Here is a 23914-nt window from a genome sequence, read left to right as displayed (position 1 = left end):
TGGGGTCAATTGGTTTCACCTCCTATGATCTGCTGTTTTTCGAGGAGGTCACTGGGCAGATTAAGTTTCAGGAAGACATCTTCTTGAGGCAGCCCAGGTGGCTTTCTGTTGATGGCTGCTCACCCTGATGCTAATGAAGGAAAAAAGAAAAAAAAAAAAAAAAAAAGAGGTAGGGGTCTCATAACAACTCAAACAACACAGGTTAACTTAATTATGAGTAAAAACATTGTCCAAGGGGTTACTAAGAGACAGCATATTCCCATCCAAACGTCATGTTCTGTCTCCTGTGGAATCAATCACAGGAATGTTTTGCAGTCCCGTCACAAAAGAACGTTACACACCAACTGTTTACTAAATACACCAGGCAGGCAGGTTTCAACAAGGTGAGGGAGTCTCTGCTACAGATCCAAGACGCTGGCTGACGGCCCCCTGAGCCGTTAGGTCAGTGCAAGTTAGAGGTCTGCCGAGTTGACACATTCCGCAGGTTTAAAGGTTCCACCTGATAGTTAAAAGGCTGTCAGGCCGGACACAGAGGAGCGTGATAAACGCTTGTTAAAGGGACTGAAGACAGCCCGTGAGACTTCCGGCTCTTGCCCTTCAGCATCCCAACTCTCTACAGTCACAGACGTTTCAATAAGTCATTCGCTCTGTAGCCTTTTTCATAGATGTGGCGTGGTGGTGGTGGGGAGTCACTGCAGTCTGTAGGACATAGAAAGAAAAACACACTTGCTCGGTTCCACACCGTTCCCTGTTGTGGGTGATCCGAGCAGTGTGGGAATGCTGGGTAACAGCAGAGGAGACGGCAGGAGTCTCTACCAGCGAGGCTGGTAAGCAGCTCTGTACACAGTGCAGAATGCCCGCCCTCCTCCAAGCCCGCAGCTCCGGAACACTTGCAGCTGTGTTTTACTCCGCTGTCACCGTTTCTTTTCCTTCTTCACGTTTTATTTATTTTTTCTGTGTGCATTTGCCCGAGTGGACATGTGTGCACCACGTGTGTGGAGTGCCTGCAGAGGTCAGAAGAGGCATTGGACCCCCTGAAACTGGAGCTACAGATGGTTGTGAGTCACCCCGTGGTTGCTGGGAGATCAAGCTCAGGTCCTCTGTAAGGAGAGCCTTCTTGACTGCAGAGCCATCTCTCCGGCCCCAAGTGCCATAGTTTCTACTTCAGGTTTCTATTGGCTCATTCAATCTTCTAATCAATTGCTGGGGCAGCTTTTGAAAACCATTTCGTGTTGGAAGCTTTTGAGGCTCAGAGAAATGACGTGACTAACATTCCCAAGGTCATCCAGCAAATTAAGTGGTGAAGACGGGAATCAGATTGAGGGATCGGACAAAGAAACCTTTGATCTTTCCGACTATCAAGAAAGAACATGCCTCTGCTGTGGTCCGGATGTCCACCCAACATTTTTTCATTAGAGGCTTTGCCTTCAAAACCATGGTAACAATGTTTGGAAGTGCAGGCTTTGGGAGGTAAGCAGGGATGGCTGAGGTCACCGGAGGTAGCCCTCCTTGTGGCATCACTGGCTTTGAGAGGAGAGGGCTGGGTTGGACCCTGGCCTTGGTTCACCATGTGAAACCCTTCATTATGCCGTTATGCAGCAAGAAGACCCTCACTGGATGCCCACACCATGCTCTGGGACTTCCCAGGGCCTGGAACTACCAGTCAACCTATTCATTCCAAATGATCTGTTCTCAGGTATTTTATCACAGCAAGTGCAAACAGACTGAGGCTGCAGTCCATCCCTTATTGTATAATTGTAGATGGAGGCATAAGTTTTTTCGTCATAGAAAGTAGTTTGGACAAAGTGGTATTGTTCTGCCTGCAATGTAAAGTCCAAATTCATTGTTCTGGTACTCTTGGCAGAACTGTCCTGGTAAAAGCCAGGCTATTCTAAAGAGAGATATTTGTGCCCCTCCCTTTGGCTATCAGACTACTGAACAATGGTCCCCAAGGAATTGGAATTTCCCCAGGAATCTCTTGCTGGGAAAAGGACAAGTCTGAAGCCCTAAAGCTGGTGCCAGCCAAAGGAGGGACTTGTTTCCCAGGAAGAGATTTCACATCTTTCTGACTTGTCTGATGACCTTGTGGGATAGACCAGGAACCCAGACAATGACGGGTCAGTGATGAGTGGGGCTATGCTAAACCTGAACCTTAGGTCAGTACTCCAAACTTGGGGGTGTCACTGAAGTTCTTTATCTTCCCAATGTGGCCTTGTTGAATAAATCTCCTTTCCCTGCTTGTCACTAATACTTGTTTCACTGCCCTGTTGAGGACAGATGGCCAAGCCTAGCTCTTTAGGGGTAGCAGTCACCCTGACTGTTCATCTCTGTTATTTTCTTGGCTAAAGACCCCATATCAACTTTTGGAAATTCGTACTTCCAGATCCGGTCACCAGGAATGCCACCTCTGCCCATCTCAGCTCTCAGGAGCTTCTCCTGTTCCTGAAACGCTATGATGGTCTCTAGATTGGACCTCTCAGACATGTTCGAGTTGCAACTCTGGACTCACGAGGATCCCCACAGTCACAAGCTACTGAGTTAGGACATGAACAGGTCAGCCAACAGACTTGTTTCTGGAAATGCAGTTTAGGAAATTCCAGGCATAGATATGCCAGGCATGATATTATAGGACTTGGAAGCTGTTTATGTGCAGGAGCCTTGCAGAGAGCAAAGAAACCGCAAAACACTGGAGGGCAAGAGAGGGGCTACGCTGAGCTGGATGAAACTGGATGGTCACAGCTCTGGCTCCAGTTCAGGTTAGAGGGTTGGAGATTTTTAGGCTGGGGAGAGCATGTCAAACTTTAAAAATATGCTCACAATGCTCTCAGAAAACCAGAGGGTGAGCTAGGGAAATGTGCTTACCACTGTTGATATTTTTCTGAGTATTCATGGAAATTAAACAAAACCGGAAAGGGGCTTAGCTCTTTCCATCCTCTTAGATATGCATGTATGAATTGTGAGTCTCTGAGACAGAAATACAGAGGCCAGCCTTATCAAAAGAAAATTTAGACAGATAATTCTGCACAGACGCCTCTCATACCCATGCCCTTTGGAACACATTTAATAAATGCTATTTACATTTAGTCTGATCTATGTTTAATTGTGTTAAAAAGGGAGAAGATTAAAAAGTTTCAGATATATATGGTTGTTTTGCCAAATTTTACTGTGTTAAAAGCTAGCATTTTTTGGAAAATTTTAACAAAAGAATGAGACCAGCCCAGATTAGAAATATCCAAGATAAAAAAAAAATTCTTTGAGGTATACATTATAAAGTTGTAATCCTACCAAAAGACATTTTCAAATTGGAACTTTAATTTTTCTTCAAATTTCATTATTTTCCAGAACTTAAAACACCGAATAGATATTGAAGACTTAAACCAATTCCTATTTATCTTCTGGGTTGTTCAGATTTTCAATTATAATAAAAGCCCTGCTTTTACATTGGGACTTATCTCAAGGGTTTCTTTTTGTTCATTTTGGGGAGAGTTCTTCTGAAAATCCCACATCTAGTTTCTCTTTGCCTTAATTCTCTTCTATGTTGCAAAGACAGAAGATCCCGCCCACCTCTGTCATCCCAGAAATGGTGACTGAAGGCAGATATTTATACACATTTGAAATAGGGATGTTTTAACATAGAAAGTGATTCACATAAAAGGACACTGCTCACCATGAAGCAGGGTTGTCTGCCAATCTATTATCTATTATCTCTGCCTCTCACCTCTACAATAGAAGAGGTGATGTAATGCTGAGGCTAGCCGTTATTTGGGGACACCATTGTAGGCTAAATTTCAGCCCAAGCTTTTAATAGCTTCTCCATGACAGTATCTGACACCACAAATGAATCCTGCTGTCACAACTGATATGTTGTCGCTTGATCCCGACTGGGGCCAATCAGCAAGCTGCTCACTTTTTCCACCACAGCCATGGAAGCAGCTGCTGACATTCTTCAGGCCCTGGTCTGCAGACAGCTCTCAAACACAGTGCCCTCCTACCATGACAACCCATTAGTTCTTATCCATGCTGGACTCAAAATATCCACAAAGACTGCTTTTGACTTGATTTTTTTTTTTTTTTCCTGATCCAGCTACCCATTGAATCCCTGAAGAAGAATCAAGAGTCCAGAATCAATGCTGGTTCTCTTTATGAAGGAAAATAGTCTTAGCTGAGGCCTTAATTAAATACCGGGACCCTTTTACCAGTCCGTGGTCACTGGTATGTAACAGGAAGGAACAGGCAGATCCAGCACTACCAGAGGGAATCCCTCCTGAGCCTCAGTTAGGTGGGCTCTTTCTCCTTTCTCTATTAAGTGGCAAGGCAAAGTTTTATGGCATGTAGAGGGGCTGGGCTCAGACTATCCAGGAAGTAATCCATGTCCAAAGAACCCACTGGCCCCCAAGGGCCACCTGAATCCAGACAAGGACTGCTGTGGTCACTGTAGGTTGGCCTGCAGAATTGACTTTGCCTAACAAGCTATCTGAGTCCCAAGAAAGACCTTTGTTTATCAAGTAAATGTATTCCGGACCAAGTGCACCAAGCCCTGGGTTGCAACAAAAAAATATCCCAATGAACAACGAAAGTACTTTCCAAATAAGATCAGACTGGGAAGGAAAAAAATGAAATATGTTAGAGGTTTGACAGTAAAGGATGGAAAACAATATAATGACAATGAACTGCTCTGCCAATAAAAATGCTTTCATGTTTTCTCTAGGCTCATGTGAGCGCACAGACACAGGGGCGCGCACTTACACACACATACACTTATGATTTAGATTTTGAATTTTCTTGTCATTTCATTGACCTTGAAAAAAACAAGTAGCTCAAGTTACAAGGTTGAATAAGAATCTTCAGAGACTAGAGCTTCAAACACAGTCCTAGGGTTGAGGTTACAGTTAGGGTTGTGGCTGGAGTTAGGCTTCGTGTTGAGTCTCAATGACAGATTGGTCCCAGTCTAGTGGAAGTAGGCACAATACACCTGTTTAAATGGTGTTGCACGAACAGTGTCAGCCCGAACTTTGAGAAGACAAGGTGAGTTCATCTCCTTCCACGTTGATCAGGGAAGAGACTGGCAGACACATTAGGTTTAAAATAGAGTCTCACAGACAGGGAGGTCAGACCAGAAAGAGGACCAGGTCTCACTCCGGAAGTGCCCACAGGACCTTCAAGACCAATCCTAAAAGCGTCAACGTAAAGGGACAAGGAAGGAAAAGCAGGCTTGTGAAAATTCACAGGCCCTCTTCTCAAGGTGTCCGACTATGGTTGGAAGCGACGTCCGTGCCTGCATCCACAGTCCCTACAGGGCGCACTGTGTGATGTAGCGTGTGCTTTCCAAGTCTGAAGCTCTGGACATGAAAGCGCCGGCCTTGCGGGGGTCTGAACTATGGTTATTTCTGTACAACAATAAACAAACCATTAGCAACAGGATTTGTGGTGGCTAGTGACCTTGCCCAGCTGACAGGCACGTCATGCCTGTCCTTCAGGGGACCTCACTTAAGTCACTGCTTGTGGCTTCCTCAGCGTGGACATATTTGGTCTAGGGAATGCAAGGAATTTGCTGGTGAGCAAGTTCATCCATTCTGCTTTGTAACAGGCTCCTCTCCATTACTGTTTCTAAAAACAGAAAGAAAAAAAAAAATAAAGAATAGAAAAGAAAATCCCCCAGCAGGCTCTGTCACACAAGTAGCACCCTGGTCAATGGGGCAATTTTAGTCAGAGAGAAACTTCTCAAAAATGCACCATAGCCTCCAGGGCACAGAATCTGGCTCTGGGCTTTGAAAGAAATCTATTTTTGCTTCCTACCAAAACTTATAGCAAAGACCTAGATTTACATCCTTCTAACTGTCCTGACGACAAATGGCTGATGGGAGGAAGAGTTACAGACGGAATATATGTTATTCCCAGTTTACTGATGTTTAAACTGAGGGTCACAGAAACTAAACATGGCTGTTGACTCAATGGGTGGCAGACCAGGGCTTGACAGGCAACTCGGATGGTGCAGTAAGGCTGTGGAATGTCCTTGTCCTCTTCTCCCGTAAGCCATGTAGCCGTCACTAGCTAGGTACCATATTCAAATTGATAAAGTTATCATTAGGCATTAAGTATTGGAATTTAAGAAAAAAATGCATAAACCAAGGCCAGGCTATAATGACTTAGTTAAAAGTGGTATTAACAACTAATGTGATTTTTTTAAATTTGTAAATAACTCCCAATACTGTATCTTAAACATTCTTCAGAAAATAAAAGTTGGTTAGAGATGGCATGTAGAAACGATGTTTTTTTCTCACGTTTAATTTGCTCACTTATCTTCAGGAGTTAAAACATTAGCTCCTCACAGACCACCTGACGCCTAAGTGGAGACAAAAATAGAACCACTGCACCATCTAGCGGCCGTATGTGGCCTTGCAACTAAACCATCCAATGCAACTCCATCCCGCACTCTCGCCAGAACTTCTGAACTCAAAAGGCTATTCATAAAACTGGCTCAAAGTGGGTCTGGTGACAACACATAATGAAAAGCTAAGCGTAAGTAGACAGTATTAAGAGGTAGATATTCTTCTCAAGTGTTTTGGATGCAGACCCAGTTTCTCTCTGAATGATCCACCATAGGGTCTTCCTCCATTCCTTCTTTGTCCCTAAAATCAGACACCGTTTTATGAATTAGCAAGGGTTAGGTTTAAAAACATCAACGATGTGAACATCCATTCAGTAAGTCCGAGCTGTTTTATCCTGTCTGAGCAGGACTTGTGTTCCACTAGGCTTGACATAGGAGTCAAGTGTCTTTTTTTTTTTTTTTTTTTTTCTGGGTTCTCTTTGTCTCTGTTGTTGTCTGAAATTTAGTGCCTTCTCTCAATGCTCATCAGATATAAAATATGTAAAGATAGTTACCTATTTCAAAATATTACTTTAAGGGTCCAAGAAAATAAGGCAAAGTAAAAAACTTATGCATTAGTGCATTTTGCCTGAGGTTTCTGCTTGGTTTGGTTTGGTTCATGGTCAGTGTGGAAAGGTATTTAGTAATCTTGTAATTCTTATGGCAGAATGAGAATGTTTTCTGGTACAAAAAAGGATGGACACTTCAATTTCATAAACCTAAGAATTCTACTCCACTTTCTTAACATTACAGTGTTAAGCAAGTTTTTATCCCAGTAACATTAATAGGGAGTGACTGCCCACTCCATTCTCAAGAAGATGTTTAGTGAGCCTGGTGCCTCCCTCAGAAATTCCTTTTTAAAAAATTCAGATTCTGCCTAAAAATTGACAGTCCAAATCCTCGGGCTCTATGATGCCGCAAAGTCTTTGTCAGATGCCTCCCTCTACCTCTCCCCATTTATATCTGAGCTTTTCCCACCATGTGGGGTTTGTGGACTGAACTCCGGTCATTAGACTTGGAAACACACACGTTTACTCCCTGAGCACTAGACTGCCTCATTTTTAGAGACAGCGTCTCCATCAGGACTGGCTAAGGAGCAAGCCCCAGGGATCCTCTTCTCTCCCCTTCCCTAGCACTTCAGTTGTAAGAACATGCCACAGCGTTAGGCTTTTTACATGTGCGCTGGAGCTCTGAACACAGCCAGCATTACCGACTGAGCCATCACCCCAGTCCCATAACATAATTTTTAGAACAGCGACTCTTAGAAATAAATGCCCACGTGGTCCAGGATGGGTTTAAGATTAAGATTGGCTATAGGCAAATATAAAGTAGGCCAACTTGGGTCTTTCAACTTGTTGCTTACCTTCTCAAAACTTTCAAAGTCCACAGGTGAACCTGGCCCAGCAAAAACTGATGAAAGATCAGAAAAGGCCACGTTATTGTATTTTCTATGTCTTCTGTGGTAGCAGGGATTGAACCCGGATCTTACAAATGTTGGACAAGCACTGTGACTCTGCCACATCACTGGCCTATGAGAATCAGTCCACTGTGAAGAGGCGAGAAGAAACAGACTGCACACAAGCCGAGTCCAGCAGTGTATAAAGTTTTTAAAGACAGGTTTATTTATATATAAGTGCATGAAATTGAATACAGAAACTTTATTAAAATACTGTATATTACAAACTTTAATCCAATAAATTCTGTGTAATGACACCGAAGTGCTGGGTTCAGTTTGAAACAATGTTGTGTGTGTTATCAGCAGCTCACCCTGTCTGTTACAAAGAGGAGAGCCATGCACGGATCTCAGAAGTCGTCCTGGGACCAGATGCAAGAGGGTGTGAGCTGTGCATCTGCCCTTTACAGCAGTGCATCGAACTGCGGTCTTATCTTCGCAGGCCAACGCTCAACAATCAGGATAACTTGCATATGTTTATTGCTGCCCTTTGAAGAAAATGTGTGGTGAAAAATAATTTAAAATAAGGACCAGCATCTCTGAGGCTAACCTGATGCTTACTGCAATTAAAATACTTAAAATTCACTGCAAAATTTGTGTTCTCCAGAGAGTTATGCTATATATACAATGAGATTTGTACATGACTTGGGAAATAAAAAAATCGCTCATATAAAATTAAAAATCAATAGTATACAATATTTACAGCCTGTTAGGTATTACATATAAACATAGTTTAAATAATCCTTCAAAATGAAATTGTTTTATGTAAACATGCAGTACACATATTCATACAGTGTAGTTTATACTCTTAACAGAAGGGAAAAATGGGTTCACATAACGCAGGTATTCATCAAACTCACTCTTGTTTGAGTATCACCCTCTGGGAGCTATTCTTCCTGTCTTTAACTTCACAGTACATTTAGTTTTTCTGCTGTAACAATAAATCCCTGATGGTAAACATATTTCTAAAGGTTACATAAAGTGTCTGCTTTTGCACTACGATATTAAACTAACACTGTTCACACAGAAATCTCTAGTTTACCATAAAACTCAACTTTAAAATCCCACATTTAATTTGCTTGACTACATTTTTTCCCATTTCATACTCACTTGGAAAAAAAGAGAAGAGAAGAGAAAAAGAGAAAAAGAAGAGGAAAATGCCCCCATGTGGTGACGGACAGTAAAAGTGTTATCAACTGTCATAGTGACATAGTACTAAGCTGGTTGCTGGCCTTGTCTCAGTGGCCTGCCCTATGCTCTGAATCTCACTGCAGGTGGTGCACACAAAGCCAGCTCATTGGTGCTAAACCCCAGGCTTCCCCAAGTCCACTTTGCAAAAGGTGCTTAACCTTCAAAGCACTGAGACCATTTAGCTTTTAAAAAATTATACTGTGGTTTAGCTAAGTGATTCATCAGTGTGTTGAGAGTTATCACAATTTTAAAGTGAGTTTCTTAGTATCTGCTGGCTCAGCTCTACTTGTGCTACTTCAACAAAGCCACGTCAGCATGTAACTTTGAAGCTGCTCCCTTGTCCTGGGACATCTTAAGGCAGGGGCTGATAGTTAGGCTGGGACCACAGGTGAACATTCTGCCAGATTATATGGGGAACTTCCTGTCTGTCCATCCACACAGGGAGAGCTAATAACTAAAGGTGTGTATGGGGAAAAAATGAGATGTTTCTACATTTCTTCATGGAAAATGTATCCACTATCATAAACACTAAGAAAAAAAAAAAAGTACACAAACGAGCCTTCATTTTTCTTTCTAGGAAGAAAGTGTTAAAACTATTCTATGCCAACTACACTCAGACATTTTGGTTTAAAAAGGAGCCAAGAACAGTGGCACACACCTGCAATCCTGGTACCTGAGAGGCTGAGACAGAGGGTCACAAGTTCAAAGCCAGTCTGGGCTACAGAGTGAGATTCTATCTCAAAAAGCTAACTTAAAATTAAAACAAAACAAAACAAACCATCACTAGTACTCCCAAGCTACTGTTCATTTAGACAAGGCTCTAAAAGTTAATTTTTAAAGCGTAATCACCAATACAGACCTAGGAGGGAAAGCGCTTGGTTATGGAGTACTTTCAGGTGATGATACATCAGTTCCTCTTTCTCGGTATTTATGTCGCTCTGCTCCCCCGTTCATGCCACAGTCCCAGGCACTCTCCACAGGGAAGAGCCGTATGACCGAGCCTCCACACACTAGGTGTGGGTATCACCTGGAACATCACACTGTCGGTCCACCCCTCGCCCCCCCATCCCACCCCGTGCCTTCAGCTGCTCCCTTTTTCGATGAGATAACTGCAGCATAAACACAGGCACTCAATATTCTCTCCAGACCATCACTTCAGTTTGATGAACTGTATACATCTATATTATGGTATTTGACATCTGCTTTGGAAATGAGAGAGATTCTCAGAGAGACTGCTAAATAAATTAGTTTGCAAACCACCACCACCAACAGATCCATTATGTACGATCAGCACACATGCCACACATAGAGGTAAAGAATGTGAAAGCCAGCATCTTAAATGAAGAAAATACTCTGGATCACAGCTCAGCTTGCCTAGAAAGGTAAATGCTGCCACAACCCTCAGAATTAGCCAGTGCTTCTCCTTGTTTACTGAAAACATTTCATGTGAGAAGCATTAATTTCCCCCAAACAGATCCTAGCTGTGTTCTGAGATAGGCAAATTCAGACAAAAGCACACCACACTGGATCGCCTACAGGGGGCAGGAAACATAGAGGGAGAAGGACAAATTTACCACACAAAATGCACCATGACTTTAAGGGCATGTGTGTGGTAGAGCCCACACTCCCTGGCGCAAGGCATTAGCAAACTTGTCTCTCGATGGTAGTCCAGAGTCTTACCAGGATGGAGAACTGTGCTCGCATAATACAGGGGACTTTATAATATATGCTTTTGGTTTTGTGCATTAACCTAACAAGCCTTCCTCTTTGAATTTCCGTCTGTCACAAACAGTATTATACATTTTAAATACGTTATATTTTAAAATCGAATAATGTCCTTTATATCCTGCACAGTTTCAAAAGGATGAGAACGTAAGGATAACTAGGAGACTACTGGACAACTGCAAGTCCAATCAGAGAACAGAAGCCCTGATTTAAAAAGAAACAGGAACTTGCCCAGTTAGACTCAGCCTGTTTCACCACACTTCTCTCCAATCTAAACCTATCATCAGAAATTCCTCAGTGATTGTTTCCATATTCTTCATGTCTTACAAACAAAATAAATAGGGATGTTTCCAAAGGTTGTTTTGAGACATTCTTAAGAAGTGTTTTCAATGGTAAGAGCATTGTTTTCTGCAGACACTTCAGAAAGTGCTTTCAGCCTCCTGTTACCCCTTACATTATAAAATGATCGTAAATTTACAATCATGAAATTTTGTAGGTTGAATGGAAAAAAAAAAAAAACCACAGGTATTAAGGAAAACAAGAGCCAGTGCTAATAGTGACAGGACACAGATGCCAGGGCTGACGGAATGCTCAGGGTGACAGATGACAGATGACCAGAAGGGGTGGGGAGCTAATAAAGAGGCAGAAATTTGAATATGGTGAAGAGTCCATGAACGTTCTGAGTCAAACCCAAGAAAGAGAGCAGGAAAAGGCAGTGGAGGAAATGCTGGCCAACCTACTCTTTATCAACCAGTGCTGACCAGAATCTATAATTCACTCCTGTTTATCCCATCACACCCACTACCAGCTCCCCAAAGTAGCCTTACAAAAGTTATCTGTTGACTGTAAGGGATAAAGAGGAGGTGACAAAAGTAAGATTATATGAAAGGATTTTTTTCCCTTCTTAAATATACAGGAAAAAAATGGAAATGGACAAAGGTGAATTTCAAAAAACACCATTTCCAGTGGGTATTGTAAAGTATAACTTTAAAATTCTATCGACTGTCTCAGCACTCACTGTCAAATGCATATTATTTTACCCACAGGAAGTACTAATCAAATGTCAAAGTGAGACCTGAAGCTAATCAAAGCTCCGATCAAAGTGAACAAAAGCGATAGAGCCCAGATTCAAGCCTGCACTACTGGCTCAGAATCTAGTCCTTTCTCCCTTAGTTCAGAGCCATATCTAAGACACTAAAATGCCCATTCAGAGGACGAGATGGGAAAAGGAAAAATGAGGTCATGGAAGGGAAAAAAGGATGAGTCTCAGTAGGCAACAAGGTACTGTCCCAACCTTTTTAGGGTTTGAAATTATTTGTTCAGTTCCTAGTTAACTCTGAGGAAATCCTATTTCAGCCATCCTATATACAGGATATCTGCAAAACTGAACTCACCAAATTATGCTGGGTAGTGAGTGACAGCCTGGGCATCTGAAAGAGGTTACCCTGCCTTACACACAGCAAAAGGAAGGTCCTGGAAGCACTGTTTCTTATAGCATTCTTTGATCTTAAATTATCCTTGTTCTTCCTATCATACCTTATTTCCTTTCTTTAAAAACCAAAGCTCCCGAAGGCTTAGAAAAGGAGCAGTGGAATTCTATGTTGCAAATACTAAGGGAGTATCCTGGTTAAGAGTTTAACCCTGGATGGCGCACATGAAGATTTAAATTAACAATGTCCCCTGAGAAGTCAACGGTACTGTGCCAGGGCCCATGACATACATGCACCTCCCTCTCAGGAAAGTTATCAGGCTTCACTCATAGCTTACAGGAGGTCCTGGTGCTAAAGGAGAAAATTTACTGCTAAACCATGGCTGAGTTTTAAGAAAATGGAACTTGACTGTGTTAGTGAGAGCTTCTGTCATGTCCCAAACAAGAGTGTCCAGCAAAAATCTTAAATACCCTCCAGTCTATTTAAAAGATTTAACTTCTCCAGTAAAACAGGAAAATGTTCATCAAACAAAGCTTTCCAATTGGACTGTGTTCATATATAGCTATCTATATATGTATATAATGATATACTCGTGTGTGTATGTGTGTGTGTATATATATATATATGTATCATTAAACATTTTGTCTCTATAAGAAACAGCTAACCTCTTGAAAACTTCACCATATAAATAGCTATTTATATAGTTTCATAAATCCACACTATTCAACTGCATTTCAAAACATCAAGAGTGATAGTTACACAAAATCCCAAAGGAAACAACCAAAAAAAGAATCGGAAAAATGCCCCTCAGGTTATAAGTGCGCGCGCGCGCACACACACACACACACACACAAACACACACACAAACACACACACACTTCCTAAGGCAAATCAGCCTGACAATGAGATGACTGCAGGACAGTCCATAACCCTCTTAGACTTTCATCCTAGAGCACAAACACAAGCTCAACTTTCTTTGGTCCATTCATTCACATTCATTCACATATTCAATGTGTCAAGCTAATTTCTAGCTAATTTTAGATTATGAACAATGGGCTCCATTTACCTCAACTTGATAACTTTCTTAGATCATTAAAATACCCATGTTAAAATAAGTATTTGTTCTTTGTACAAAACAATGTCTGTGATAGTGATTCTCATGCCAGGACACAATTGCTGGCTAGAGCAGAAACCAGCCTGACAGCCTGGAGAATCAGGGCTATCTGGAAAAGACGCCAAAGTTTAATCTTGGAAAACATTAGGAATGTAAATGTGTGGGAAGAACAGCAGGCCTGGACATGAGAAAAAGAATCAACTTCAAGACTTGTTTTCTGACATCTCTAAGGATGCGGACTTATTTATTGGTTGATTTGAGTTGTTAAATTTCCAAGCCACATTATTAGTAAATCTAAACTGGTTTATGCCCCTCCCCAAATTATTAATATTTCTTTTTGATAGAGAAAAAGGATTATAGAAAATAAAGATCTTAAAGCTAAATTAAATTAAAGAGCTTAGGGTGCTTCATTATTTTTAGATTACAGTAAATCCATAATCTCTACAATGATCTTCCCTTAAGCTAGCACATCTGTAACTACAACTGGTATGCACGCACGCACGCACGCACGCCCGCACACACCACACCACACCACACCACACCACACCACACCACACCACACCACACCACACAAATACTTAGTTGAACCAGGGTCTGTACTTTCCCGACTTCTTGTTTTGTAACAAACTACTGTGTACTTTTCTAAACCTTCTAAAAGACAAAGCACATTTCCGTTTTTAACGAATGGGATCAGACTCTCTGTCTGACTCAGGTAATAACTTAGAAACACAAACTGAAATCACACCACTAAAATCAACCCCTCAGATAATGGTTCTGTGCTGTCGTGATACACTCATACTGACTGCCAACTTGTAAGCCGACAGCTCTGTCCCTCAGTTTTCACTTTGTGTAATTCTGACACTGCCACATATCCACAGTAAGACAGCCTCCTGCTCATCCTAGGTAAGGTACTTATCATCCACCTAAACATGAGGCGTTCCTGCTTCCAGAGCCTAATTTAGGCCACTCTCTAAGCAGTTAGTACTCTGGAATCAAAGACTGCCGGACATGTACACCGCACAACACAAGCCCATTGCAACAGGAATTAGAAGACTGTGTTCTGTGAGATATGAAGCAAAAACTTTCTTAGAGAAGGGTTGAAGAATGCAACATGCATTTCAGACATTTTCTTATAAAATTTATAAGAAAAGTTTCAAATTATATTTTTATGAGACACAAATGACAATGTTTGACCCCAAAGGTTTTGAATCCATATAAATAGAATATGATGGATGAGGAAAACCATTAAAGGGTGTAAGTTACTGAAAAGTTTGCACCCTACAAGTCTGTTTGAGTCCTTAGAACAGCTCAGTTAGTCCTCCATAAGAAGACTATTGTTTTTCACATAAATTAAATAACAACACATAAGACATATTAAAGCCCCAAGTCCCAGAACACTCAGCTTGAAAAACCAAACGCCTTCCTTAGTATTGAAAGCCCGGTGTCCGGCATTCATACGAGAGCTAGCATAACAATCAAAGTCTGACTATGTTACCTGAATCCATGTCAAGTATATTCACAGCACTCACTTACATCTACACTTGCAAACCGTCACATGATCAATGTTAACAGAAAGAAAAGTTTGGCACATAGATCAATTTCTCAAAACGTTTCTGTAACTTAATACAACACTGTTGAGAACGATGATTCCAACACCAATGTTAACCTGATTGGCAGCTGAACAAGGTGCTTTTTCTTGCAGCTTCACAGAGTGTCTTGTGCACCTTGCCTGGGATGGAGGCACATAAGGTGCAGTGCGGTAGTGCAATCGCTTGGACGCCAGAGGGCAGGCTTTCCACACGGCTCAGGGTCTCCCCTAGGTTGTAACTTGCTGGGTCCCTGCTTGTACCATTTCATTTCAGCTGGTTGATGCATTTCCGGGGAAGCTGTACATCCGTTTTCTTAGTAAAGAAGACATTCCCTCAGAACCTCAAAGTGTCGCGAGGATCCTTGAAAAGGAGATGATAAGTGTCAGTACAGTCTGCCCCACGCCCCACACCAGGGCTTCTAGGGGGGCCATGTTCTTTCCAGCCACTCTGTAGATGCCTGCCACTGCTGCACCTGTGGGGAAGCAGAGCACAGGGTCACCCAGGGCACCACCTGACACACAGCTGCTGCAGATGCCACCTTGCTTTACCAAAGCAGAGCACCTCAGCACGTCTCACTTGATAAAGTGTTTACTTTCCATGTGACTGATTAGAAGTTACCTTTACCATACCTCATGTAACCATTCAAGAATGGCTTTTCGACTGAAAGTTGCAATACACAGTTTATGCTCTCATAACTTTTAATACGAGAATTGTTTTTTAATTAATAATCGATTAATTATGCGATTATTAATGAAAAAAACAATTCTCGTATTAAAAGTTATGAGAGCATAAACTGTCTTACTCCAGAATAAACTCTCGTCTCATATATATACATGTATATAAATGAAAGAGAAGAAACAGGTGCTGGCCCTGGTGCCCTCTGCACTAATTCTAGCAAGTAGTCATGGCACAGAAAAGCCTGTCAGTGCCCCCACAGGCCAACTAATGGAGCTGGAATAGCCATCTGGAAGAAAGAAATTCAAGTTCCTATCTCACACCATCCCACCAGATGGACTAAAGAACAAAATGCTAAAAACATTTACATCAATAGTAAACTTTGAAACAAAGTGAATGGGTTTAGCATCCTATGAAAAAGATGGCCTTCAAACCACAAGGAAAAGCCAGGCAGGGTGGCACACACCTTTAATCCCAGCATTCAGGGAGGCAGAGGCAGAGGCAGGTGGATCTCTGAGTTCGAGGCCAGCCTAGTCTACAGAGTAAGTCCAGGACAACCAAGGCTACACAGAAAAACCCTGTCAGGGAGGTTGGGGGAACCACAAGGAAGGAAGAAAGAAAGGCAGGCAGGCAGATGAAAAAAGAAAATGGAAACAAAAAAGAAGAAAAAGGAGAAGTAGTAGAAAAGAAAAGAAGAAGGGCCAGGTATAGTGGCACACACCTTTAATCACAATACTCAGGAGGCAGAGGCAGCTGGTTCTCAGTGAGTTCCAGGCCATCCTTTCTCAAACAAGCATGGGCTTGAGAGATGGCCCAATCCTTAAAAACACTGACTATCTTCGAGAGGACCTGGGTTCAATTCCTAGCACCCACATGGTAGGTCATGACTACCTGTAACTCCAAGGGAGCCAATGCCTTCTTCTGGCCTCCATGTGCAACAGGTGCACAAGTGGAACACAGACAAGCAAGCCAGGGAAAGTCCCACACAGAAAAGCAGAGAAATTAAGGACAAACAGCAGAGGTCCGTGATGCCAGAGAGTGATGCCTGCCCTTCAGGGGCAGAGCTCTCACACTTTCTGTCTTTAAGTTTTTAAACTCCGCAGACACACTGGGTAGGATCAGTCTCAGCAAGATAGGTGCGGATTTTACTCTATTTTCTGTAATAATCTGCATTAAAAGGGGAGAGGAGGTAAATATTCTTTAACGTTTTGATAGGGGTAAACTGAATACTGCACTTGGGTCTGGAGATTTTGTGGTGGGGGAGGCTCTTCAGCATTTCAGTCATTTAAAAATAGTGTTCCATCAGTACTTCCTATTTTCTCATCTGATTTTGACATTTTATACTTAATAAATTTTAAGTTTTTAAATTCGTTATCTTTCACTACACTTTGATTGTTTCTTCAGACCTGGTCTGAATGGTTTGTCAGCAGTCCATTTACTTCTTCACAGAAAGAGGCCTCTGTGACTTCTTTCTAAACACAACCACCCGAGCATCACAGTATTTCCTCACTGCAGTACAACTAAAGCATGACCAAAAAACACCAGGTATGTCAGCTGTATGATGGTGTTTAGGTTTAAGCAAATCACCCAGCCCTCCTACTGAGGGAACAGTTTAATCTCTAGTGAAAGGGATGAGAGCTTCCTTAAGTGGCCATGTCACACATCCTAACATTCCAGAGCTTCCCAAGTAAGTTCTAACAAGAACCAGACTCAGGCTTTTGGGTGGATTCAGCAGACACACTCTAAAATTCCTGTGAAGGAATAGTCCATGAACAGCTAGCTGTGCTAACTTGAGTTACCTAGGATACATTACACCATAGCACCTCCATGACAATCACAAAACTAGAGTCCTAAGAAATGTGGCCTTGCTGAGAGAACAGACAAAAAGACGAACAAATCCCATGAGCTGAGCGATGGAGCCCTACATGTTGAGAATACAGCGAACAAGAAGGCAGCACCCACAGACTGACCAGCAACTGATGGGTCACTTCAGTGTGTGCTGGGGTGAAAACTGATTTACCATGTAAAAGGAGATCCCAACTAACACCAAAACAAAGGGTAGACTTGGGTCAGGGAGGACTTATAGTTTGACTATGAGAAGCCTGCTTCTGTAAACAGTTTTCTTTAGAACAAGTGATGCCCATTCATTTTTACCACACCTAAGCTTAAGTAACAAAGATCCTTGCCTCCTGAGTCTAAAACATTTAAGAAGATTTTTGCTGACTCCTGCTCTAGAAGAATTAAAGTCCTTACTATAATAGGTAAAGGTATGAAATAAAGGACATATATCAAAATGTATTTCTATTCTGGTGTGAGACAGAAGTTCTTAAAGCCCCAAATTATAAACCATAAGTGGGAAAAACCAAACAAGCAAACCTGCAAGCTAGGTTTCATTGCTTTAAACACTTCTACTGAAGAAACTCACTGCATGAAGGAAATGGGTAAGAGCCTGAGAAAAGTTACTTGCAAAGCCCCAACCCAATCTGAGGCCCTCAGTGTGAACACATGTAATGCAGCCAAAGAAGAGGACAGAATTAAGCTATGTGCAGAAGGGAAAGCTTTGTGAACAGTGAGTGAAGAAAATGCACAGAGAAGTGCAAATTAAACCCACGAAATGATGTTGCCCTACAGCTTTAGAGTAGCTAAAATGTAAAAGATTAGACAGGTAAAACTGGGCACTATACAGAAATATAACCTTTTTTTTCTTTTTTAAAACTTCATTTGTAGCAGGGCATGGTGGCACATGCCTTTAATCCCACAGGCAGAGGCAAAGGCAGGCAAATCTTTGGGTGCCAGGACTACAAAGAGAAATATTGTCTCAAACAAACAAACATAAATAAAACAAAAAGAAAATCTTTAGGTATGTGGGGGGGAGGGTCAGGCTGCACATGCTCCCGTGTAGAGGTAAGAAAAGGATGTTGGGCATCCTGGTACTGGGTGTCCTCTGCTATCACTCTCTACCTTACTCTCTTGAGACAGCAGACATCTCTGATCGGGAAGCTCACCACTTTGGCCCCCCACCCCATCCCAGTGCTTGCATGGCCATATCTAGGGTTTTGCACGGAGCTGGGGTACCAACTCCAGTCCTCACACTTACTCAGCAAGTACTCATACCCACTGAGCCGCCTCCCTAACATCACCCCAACTACCCCCTTTTTTTGTTTGTTTAAATCAAATCAGGCAGTTTCAAAACAAACCAAAATGACAAGAACAAATGAACAAACAAACACAAAAAACCCCAACAACACATCACTTTTTCTTGGAAACAAAATATAAGTAGCAAACATAACGGATATGTGCCAGTATTCATCCCATCAGTATCTTACTGATTAGGGTATTTAGCAATTACTGAATTCATTGTATAGCTATATATAAGCCACCAACCAGCTACATTAAGAAAAGACATTCAGGGGTTGGAGAGATGACTCAGTGATTAAAAGCACTGACTGCTCTTTCATAGGACCTGGGTTCTTAGGACCTACACGGTAGCTCACAACCATCTATAAATCCAATTCCAAGGGATCCCATGTTCTCTTCTAGCCTCTGAGAACACTGCATGTATGTGGTGCATAGATACCCATACATATAAAATAAAAATGGAAAAGATTTTTTTAAAAACAAAGAAAAAAAAGAGATATACAGCTAAATATTCTAACTAGTGCTCTTAATTCAAATTTCTGTTAAGTCAAAAAATTACTAACAAAACATTTCTGTGTCTTCTTGCTAACCCATGAGACAAATTTTTATCTGAAATTGTGGCAGACTTACATTTCCAAGAAATTTAAAACATTTCATTGCAAAGAATTACAACATCATATTTGCGATGGAACTGAAAGTAGGTTATAGATATACAGCCATATTAGACATACATGAAGGTGGAATTAAATTCTCTCACACCCTTCAAAATCTTACAATGCCATATCCACATGTGTACTGTTTACAATATCTGAGCAACTGCGTCTGCCTCCTCTGCTCATGGTCCCTTACAACCATAGCCCACACTGGCTGTCCCTTCCTGTCTCTTTGCATATCACTGCAGTGAACAGTACATAGCCATCACCCAGCTCAGACACTGACACAAGGATAGATTCTACTTGCACCGCTCAATTCCTCTTCCTTCCCCTTTATTTTCCTTGATTCTACTCATTTCCTTCCTTCTTTTTCTCCTTAGCCCCATCCACCCAACCAATTCTTTGAGTACTTACTGTCTAGGTAGTTTTATTTGTGGATGTGCAATTAGGGCCCTGCCTTTTCAGAGTTTTCTCTTGCTTCTTTTCATATACATACACACACACACACACACACACACACACACACACACACACACACACATATATATATAAAACAAAATATCTTACTGAAGAGCTTTGTCCCTATGAAACCCCTTTAAAAGTATCTATTTGTGGTCTGGAGATGGCTCAGAGCACTTAATGCTCTTGCAGAAGACCCGGGTTCAGTTCTCAGGACACTTGTGGCAACTAATAACTAGCTGTTAACCTCAGTTCCTGAGCCCAATGCCCTCTTCTGGTCTCTGTATGTACTGCATGCAGTGGCATAGACATAGGTAGGCAAAACACCAAAATGAGTCTTTAAAAAAGGAAAAAAAAAATTTTGTTTTCTATGACCTACAGGAAAAGAAATCTAAACTTTCTGGCTGGCCTTTGAAGAGCATTTAGCACTCACTTCAGTCTCTTTCCAGATGATCCTCCTAGGACCCCAGGAGCTGGACCTGGGCCTGGGTCCTTGTTTCAAACCCAGACTGTGACAGACTGGATGAAAAACCACAGGATAAAGTCACACAATGCCCCAAACACAGGCCACTCAGGGAACCCAATATTAAAAAAGGAATTTTTAAAAGAGACAAATCCCTATTTCCCATAGGTGTTTCACTGCTGCCTTGGTATCAGAAGACATATTTTGATACAGGAAGATCACTTTCCTCTTCAGACAAGATATGTTAATCACTCTGGAATAGGTGATTAACATGGAAGTACTTGTACTAGAAAAGTAAGGCCTTCCTCATATTCTGTGGCCAGAATCAACTGAAAGAAAGAGGTCCCTTTTGGAGAGCCCTGAGTGACTGCCTTGTAAGCACATGCCTAGAAGCAGCAGAGGTCAGCAGCAGCTGCAAGAATAGCCCAGTAAGAAAACAGCTGTGGCGCTCCCAGGATGCAACTAGGTTCTGCTCAAGCAGCAGCCTCAGAAACCAAAACTAACTCTCTGAAGTGCAGGATGGAGTAGGGCCAAGTTCAGTGTTTGGGGACAGCCAGGGGAGCAAAACTAGGTGACAGGTAAGAAAAGGCATGAGACAGCTCAGCAAAAACAACAACAAAAAACCTGCACATTTCCTGAGGCAGAGAAATCTTGTAATAATAAGTGGTACAGGAAGAAATGTTGTCACAGGCAGATGACCCCACAGACTCAAAGGCTGTATCTTCACATTCTTAAATGACAATGGTTACTGTTGTATTTTAGTGCCTACTTTTCCTCCTTAGTAGAGAGTAGGTGCCTTTAGAGGAGAAACTACTTTTGCTATACAGCACTTTCAAACTGAACTACTAACCCCTTGCCAATGCCATTCCCTACAACCCCCTGCAGAGCAAATCTTCACATGGTAAAGCACAGTTCTCTGTGTGGTAAGTAAACGAACTTATCTTTGCCGTCTAGGTCCTGAGCTGAGGAGTCATCTACATAAAAGATGTTTCTTTTACAACATGGAAGTACTTACCAAAGTAATAATAGCATGTAAAATTATGTCCTTAAACAAAACAATCAACTTACTAGTAATCATTGCTCCAGTTACAGAAGCCAGAAAGCCGATGCTGACAGCAATGACAGAGATCACTCTGCCCTGCCTGTGCCTCTGCAGCATCACAAACATCAGCACGCCTGCAGCACCGTGGACAAACAGAGAGGAGAAGAGAGCCCAGAGGAAGATCCAGTACCACATCTCTGAAAGGGAAAGAAGAGCATTAGTCCTGCTGCAGAAGTAGAGTCCAGAAGACTCAGTCAGCAAACGGTGAGCAGGCAGGGCTGGGGAGAAGCCTGAGTGAGAGAATGCATACAAAAAGGCCTAGCCTGCTCTCTGACACACAGTACTAAGCCAGTCAGTTAAGCTAGCTAAGGCTTGAAGGGAAGAACTCCACCCATGATCTCAGAAGGTGAAGGCCACACTGCCATTTCTTCTCCATATTCCATTTAGAACACAATCCATCAGCTTGTCTCCTGTCACTGTGATAATCTTACCCAGGACTCCCCTGTCCTTCAATACGCTCCCAATGGACTGTTCACTGTTGTCTTAACACATTACACACACCACAGGGACAGAACACAGCCTATATTCTGCCTTCCCAGACTTTATTTCCTTTCTTTCAGGCCTCTGCTGCCTCTGCACTATTCACTCACTTCCCACAGACAGTGATGCTCTGTGCTTGGGTAGCTCCATCTTCTTGGCCACATCTAAGCGACACATACAAGAGGCGGCAACTGCTCCAGGAGGGAGGATGGAACAGAATGAGGCGAGGGAGGGGGTACGATTGGATGTAAAGTGAATAAATTAAAGAAAGTAAATTTAAATAAGCAAAACAAAAACAAAAAGCGTAATGGACTAACGTATTTATTAAGCAAAGGAAATTTCAAGATGGCCCAGCACCCAAGTCTGTGGTGTATTACTGATTCCTCTGATGCAGGCCTACAGTGAAGAACAACAACAAGTAGAGCAGAAAGAAAAGAATGTGCAGCTTGGAAAGGAAGAGTAGGAAGAAGCGTAAGACTGCTGTAAAGTCATTTGCTGAAAAAGAGGCTGTGACTATTAAAGAGATAAACATCACTAAAGAGCAGCTTTGTGCTCTCCACTGGGATAAAAGGCACTCTACTGTGAGAGCAAGGCCTCACCTGGCTTAGCACACAAGTTCTGACAGGAGAAAGCCTAAGGGGTTTTCTGTTCCCAGAAAACAAGTATTTAGCCAAGTTTTCCCACAGCTTCAGCTATAGAAGCTTCTGCAACTGGGCCAGGGTCCATTCCACACTGACAGCCAAACTTGGCAGTGTCATCCACAAGGTCTGGTTTTGAGGGCATAAAAGATGAAGGTTACAGAAGTCATGAGTTCTTCCTCCACAATTTCAGAGCTGCTATATTTTTTAGGGTTCTCTAGTGGAGCAAAACTCACAGACTAGATCTAGACATATTAAAATGTGATTTATTATGTCTGGCTAGTGCAACAAGAGCTGTCTCCTACCAGAAAAGCCAAGAATCCTGTAGTTGTTCAGTCTACAAGACTGGGTATCTCAGCAGTCCTGGACTGGTGCTCCTGTTTCAGGGACAAAAAGCAAAAGCTCCCTTCTTTGATGTCATTTTATGTGGGGAGCCAGCAGACGGTGTGGTCCAGATTTAGAGTAGGTCTTCCAACCTCAAATGATTCAGATTTAGGGTTGATCTTTCATATCAAATGATGTTCAAGAAAAATCCTTCACAGGTGTGCCCCACTGATTGGTTTTAGTTACTTCAGATACAGTCAAGTTGACAACCAAGATTAGTCATCTCATCTCCTGAGGCCGGGCAAGATGTGGTAGGGACAGAGTTTCCAAGAGGCCATTGTGTGAAGCTGTGAACTTAATGAAGCCTGTAGTAGAGATCCCAAGATGCTGGAGATGCCATAGCTATGAGACATCTGCCAAGGAGATCTACATACTGCAAGTGGAACCATCCCCAAAGTAGGCAGCAAAGCTGGAGGGCAGAGCCATCTAAGCCCTTTGAAACAGAAGTCTTAGTCATGGATGCAGAGCTACAAGGTTTGGTGTTTTCCCTGCTACATTTCAGTCTTACTTTGGCCGCACTCCTCCCTTTTGGAATGGGAATGTATATTTTGTGACATTAAATTTGTTTTTCAGTTTCACAGGGGAATTACAGTTAAGAGATTTTCTTGAGTCTTAGAAGAGACTTTTAACTTCTGAACAGGGCTGTGGCTGTTAAAAGGACCCTGAAAAGTTAGACTAAATGCATTTTGTATCATGGGATGGCCATGAGCCTATGGAAGCCCTTGGAAGAATGTTGTGCTTTGAATGAGAAATGACCCATTGACTCATGTATTTGCACACTTGATCCCCAGTTGGTGGTGCTGTTTGGAAAAGAGCTTTAGGAGGCAGAGCTTTGTAGGATGAAGTACATCACTGACTGGCTTTGAGAGTTTCTAGTCTCATCTCCCTTCCTGCCCTGTTCAGTGTCTCTGCTTCCTGTGTATGGATGACATGTGCTCAGCCAGCTTCCTTCTCTTGTCACTATGCCGTGCCTTCCCCACCACAATGGACTGACTCAACATCCCCAAATAAACCTATTTTCCTTAAGTTAATTTTGGTCAGAGTATTTTATCA

The 23914-nt window shown here is 42.2% G+C and overlaps 1 protein-coding gene across 1 annotated transcript in view; it reads right to left on the bottom strand.

Annotated features, from left to right (window-relative positions):
- Window positions 1-7966: 7966 nt before the first annotated feature.
- The window catches only part of Tmem170b (transmembrane protein 170B), a 39438-nt gene continuing 23490 nt past the window's right edge, over window positions 7967-23914 (bottom strand). Inside the window, exons 2-3 of the mRNA XM_055595216.1 lie at window positions 21326-21496; window positions 7967-15341 (exon numbers count right to left, since the gene is read on the bottom strand). Coding sequence (XP_055451191.1) covers window positions 15211-15341; window positions 21326-21496 — 302 coding nt within the window. The 3' untranslated portion in view covers window positions 7967-15210. The remainder of the gene's footprint in view (window positions 15342-21325; window positions 21497-23914) is intronic.

The sequence above is a fragment of the Psammomys obesus genome, unplaced genomic scaffold (assembly GCF_907164565.1).
Source record: "Psammomys obesus unplaced genomic scaffold, mPsaObe1.curated_primary_1811, whole genome shotgun sequence".
In the NCBI taxonomy this organism is placed as follows: domain Eukaryota; kingdom Metazoa; phylum Chordata; class Mammalia; order Rodentia; family Muridae; genus Psammomys; species Psammomys obesus.
The sequence above is the reverse complement of the archived record's forward strand: the minus strand, read 5'-3'. Positions and strand labels throughout refer to the sequence as shown.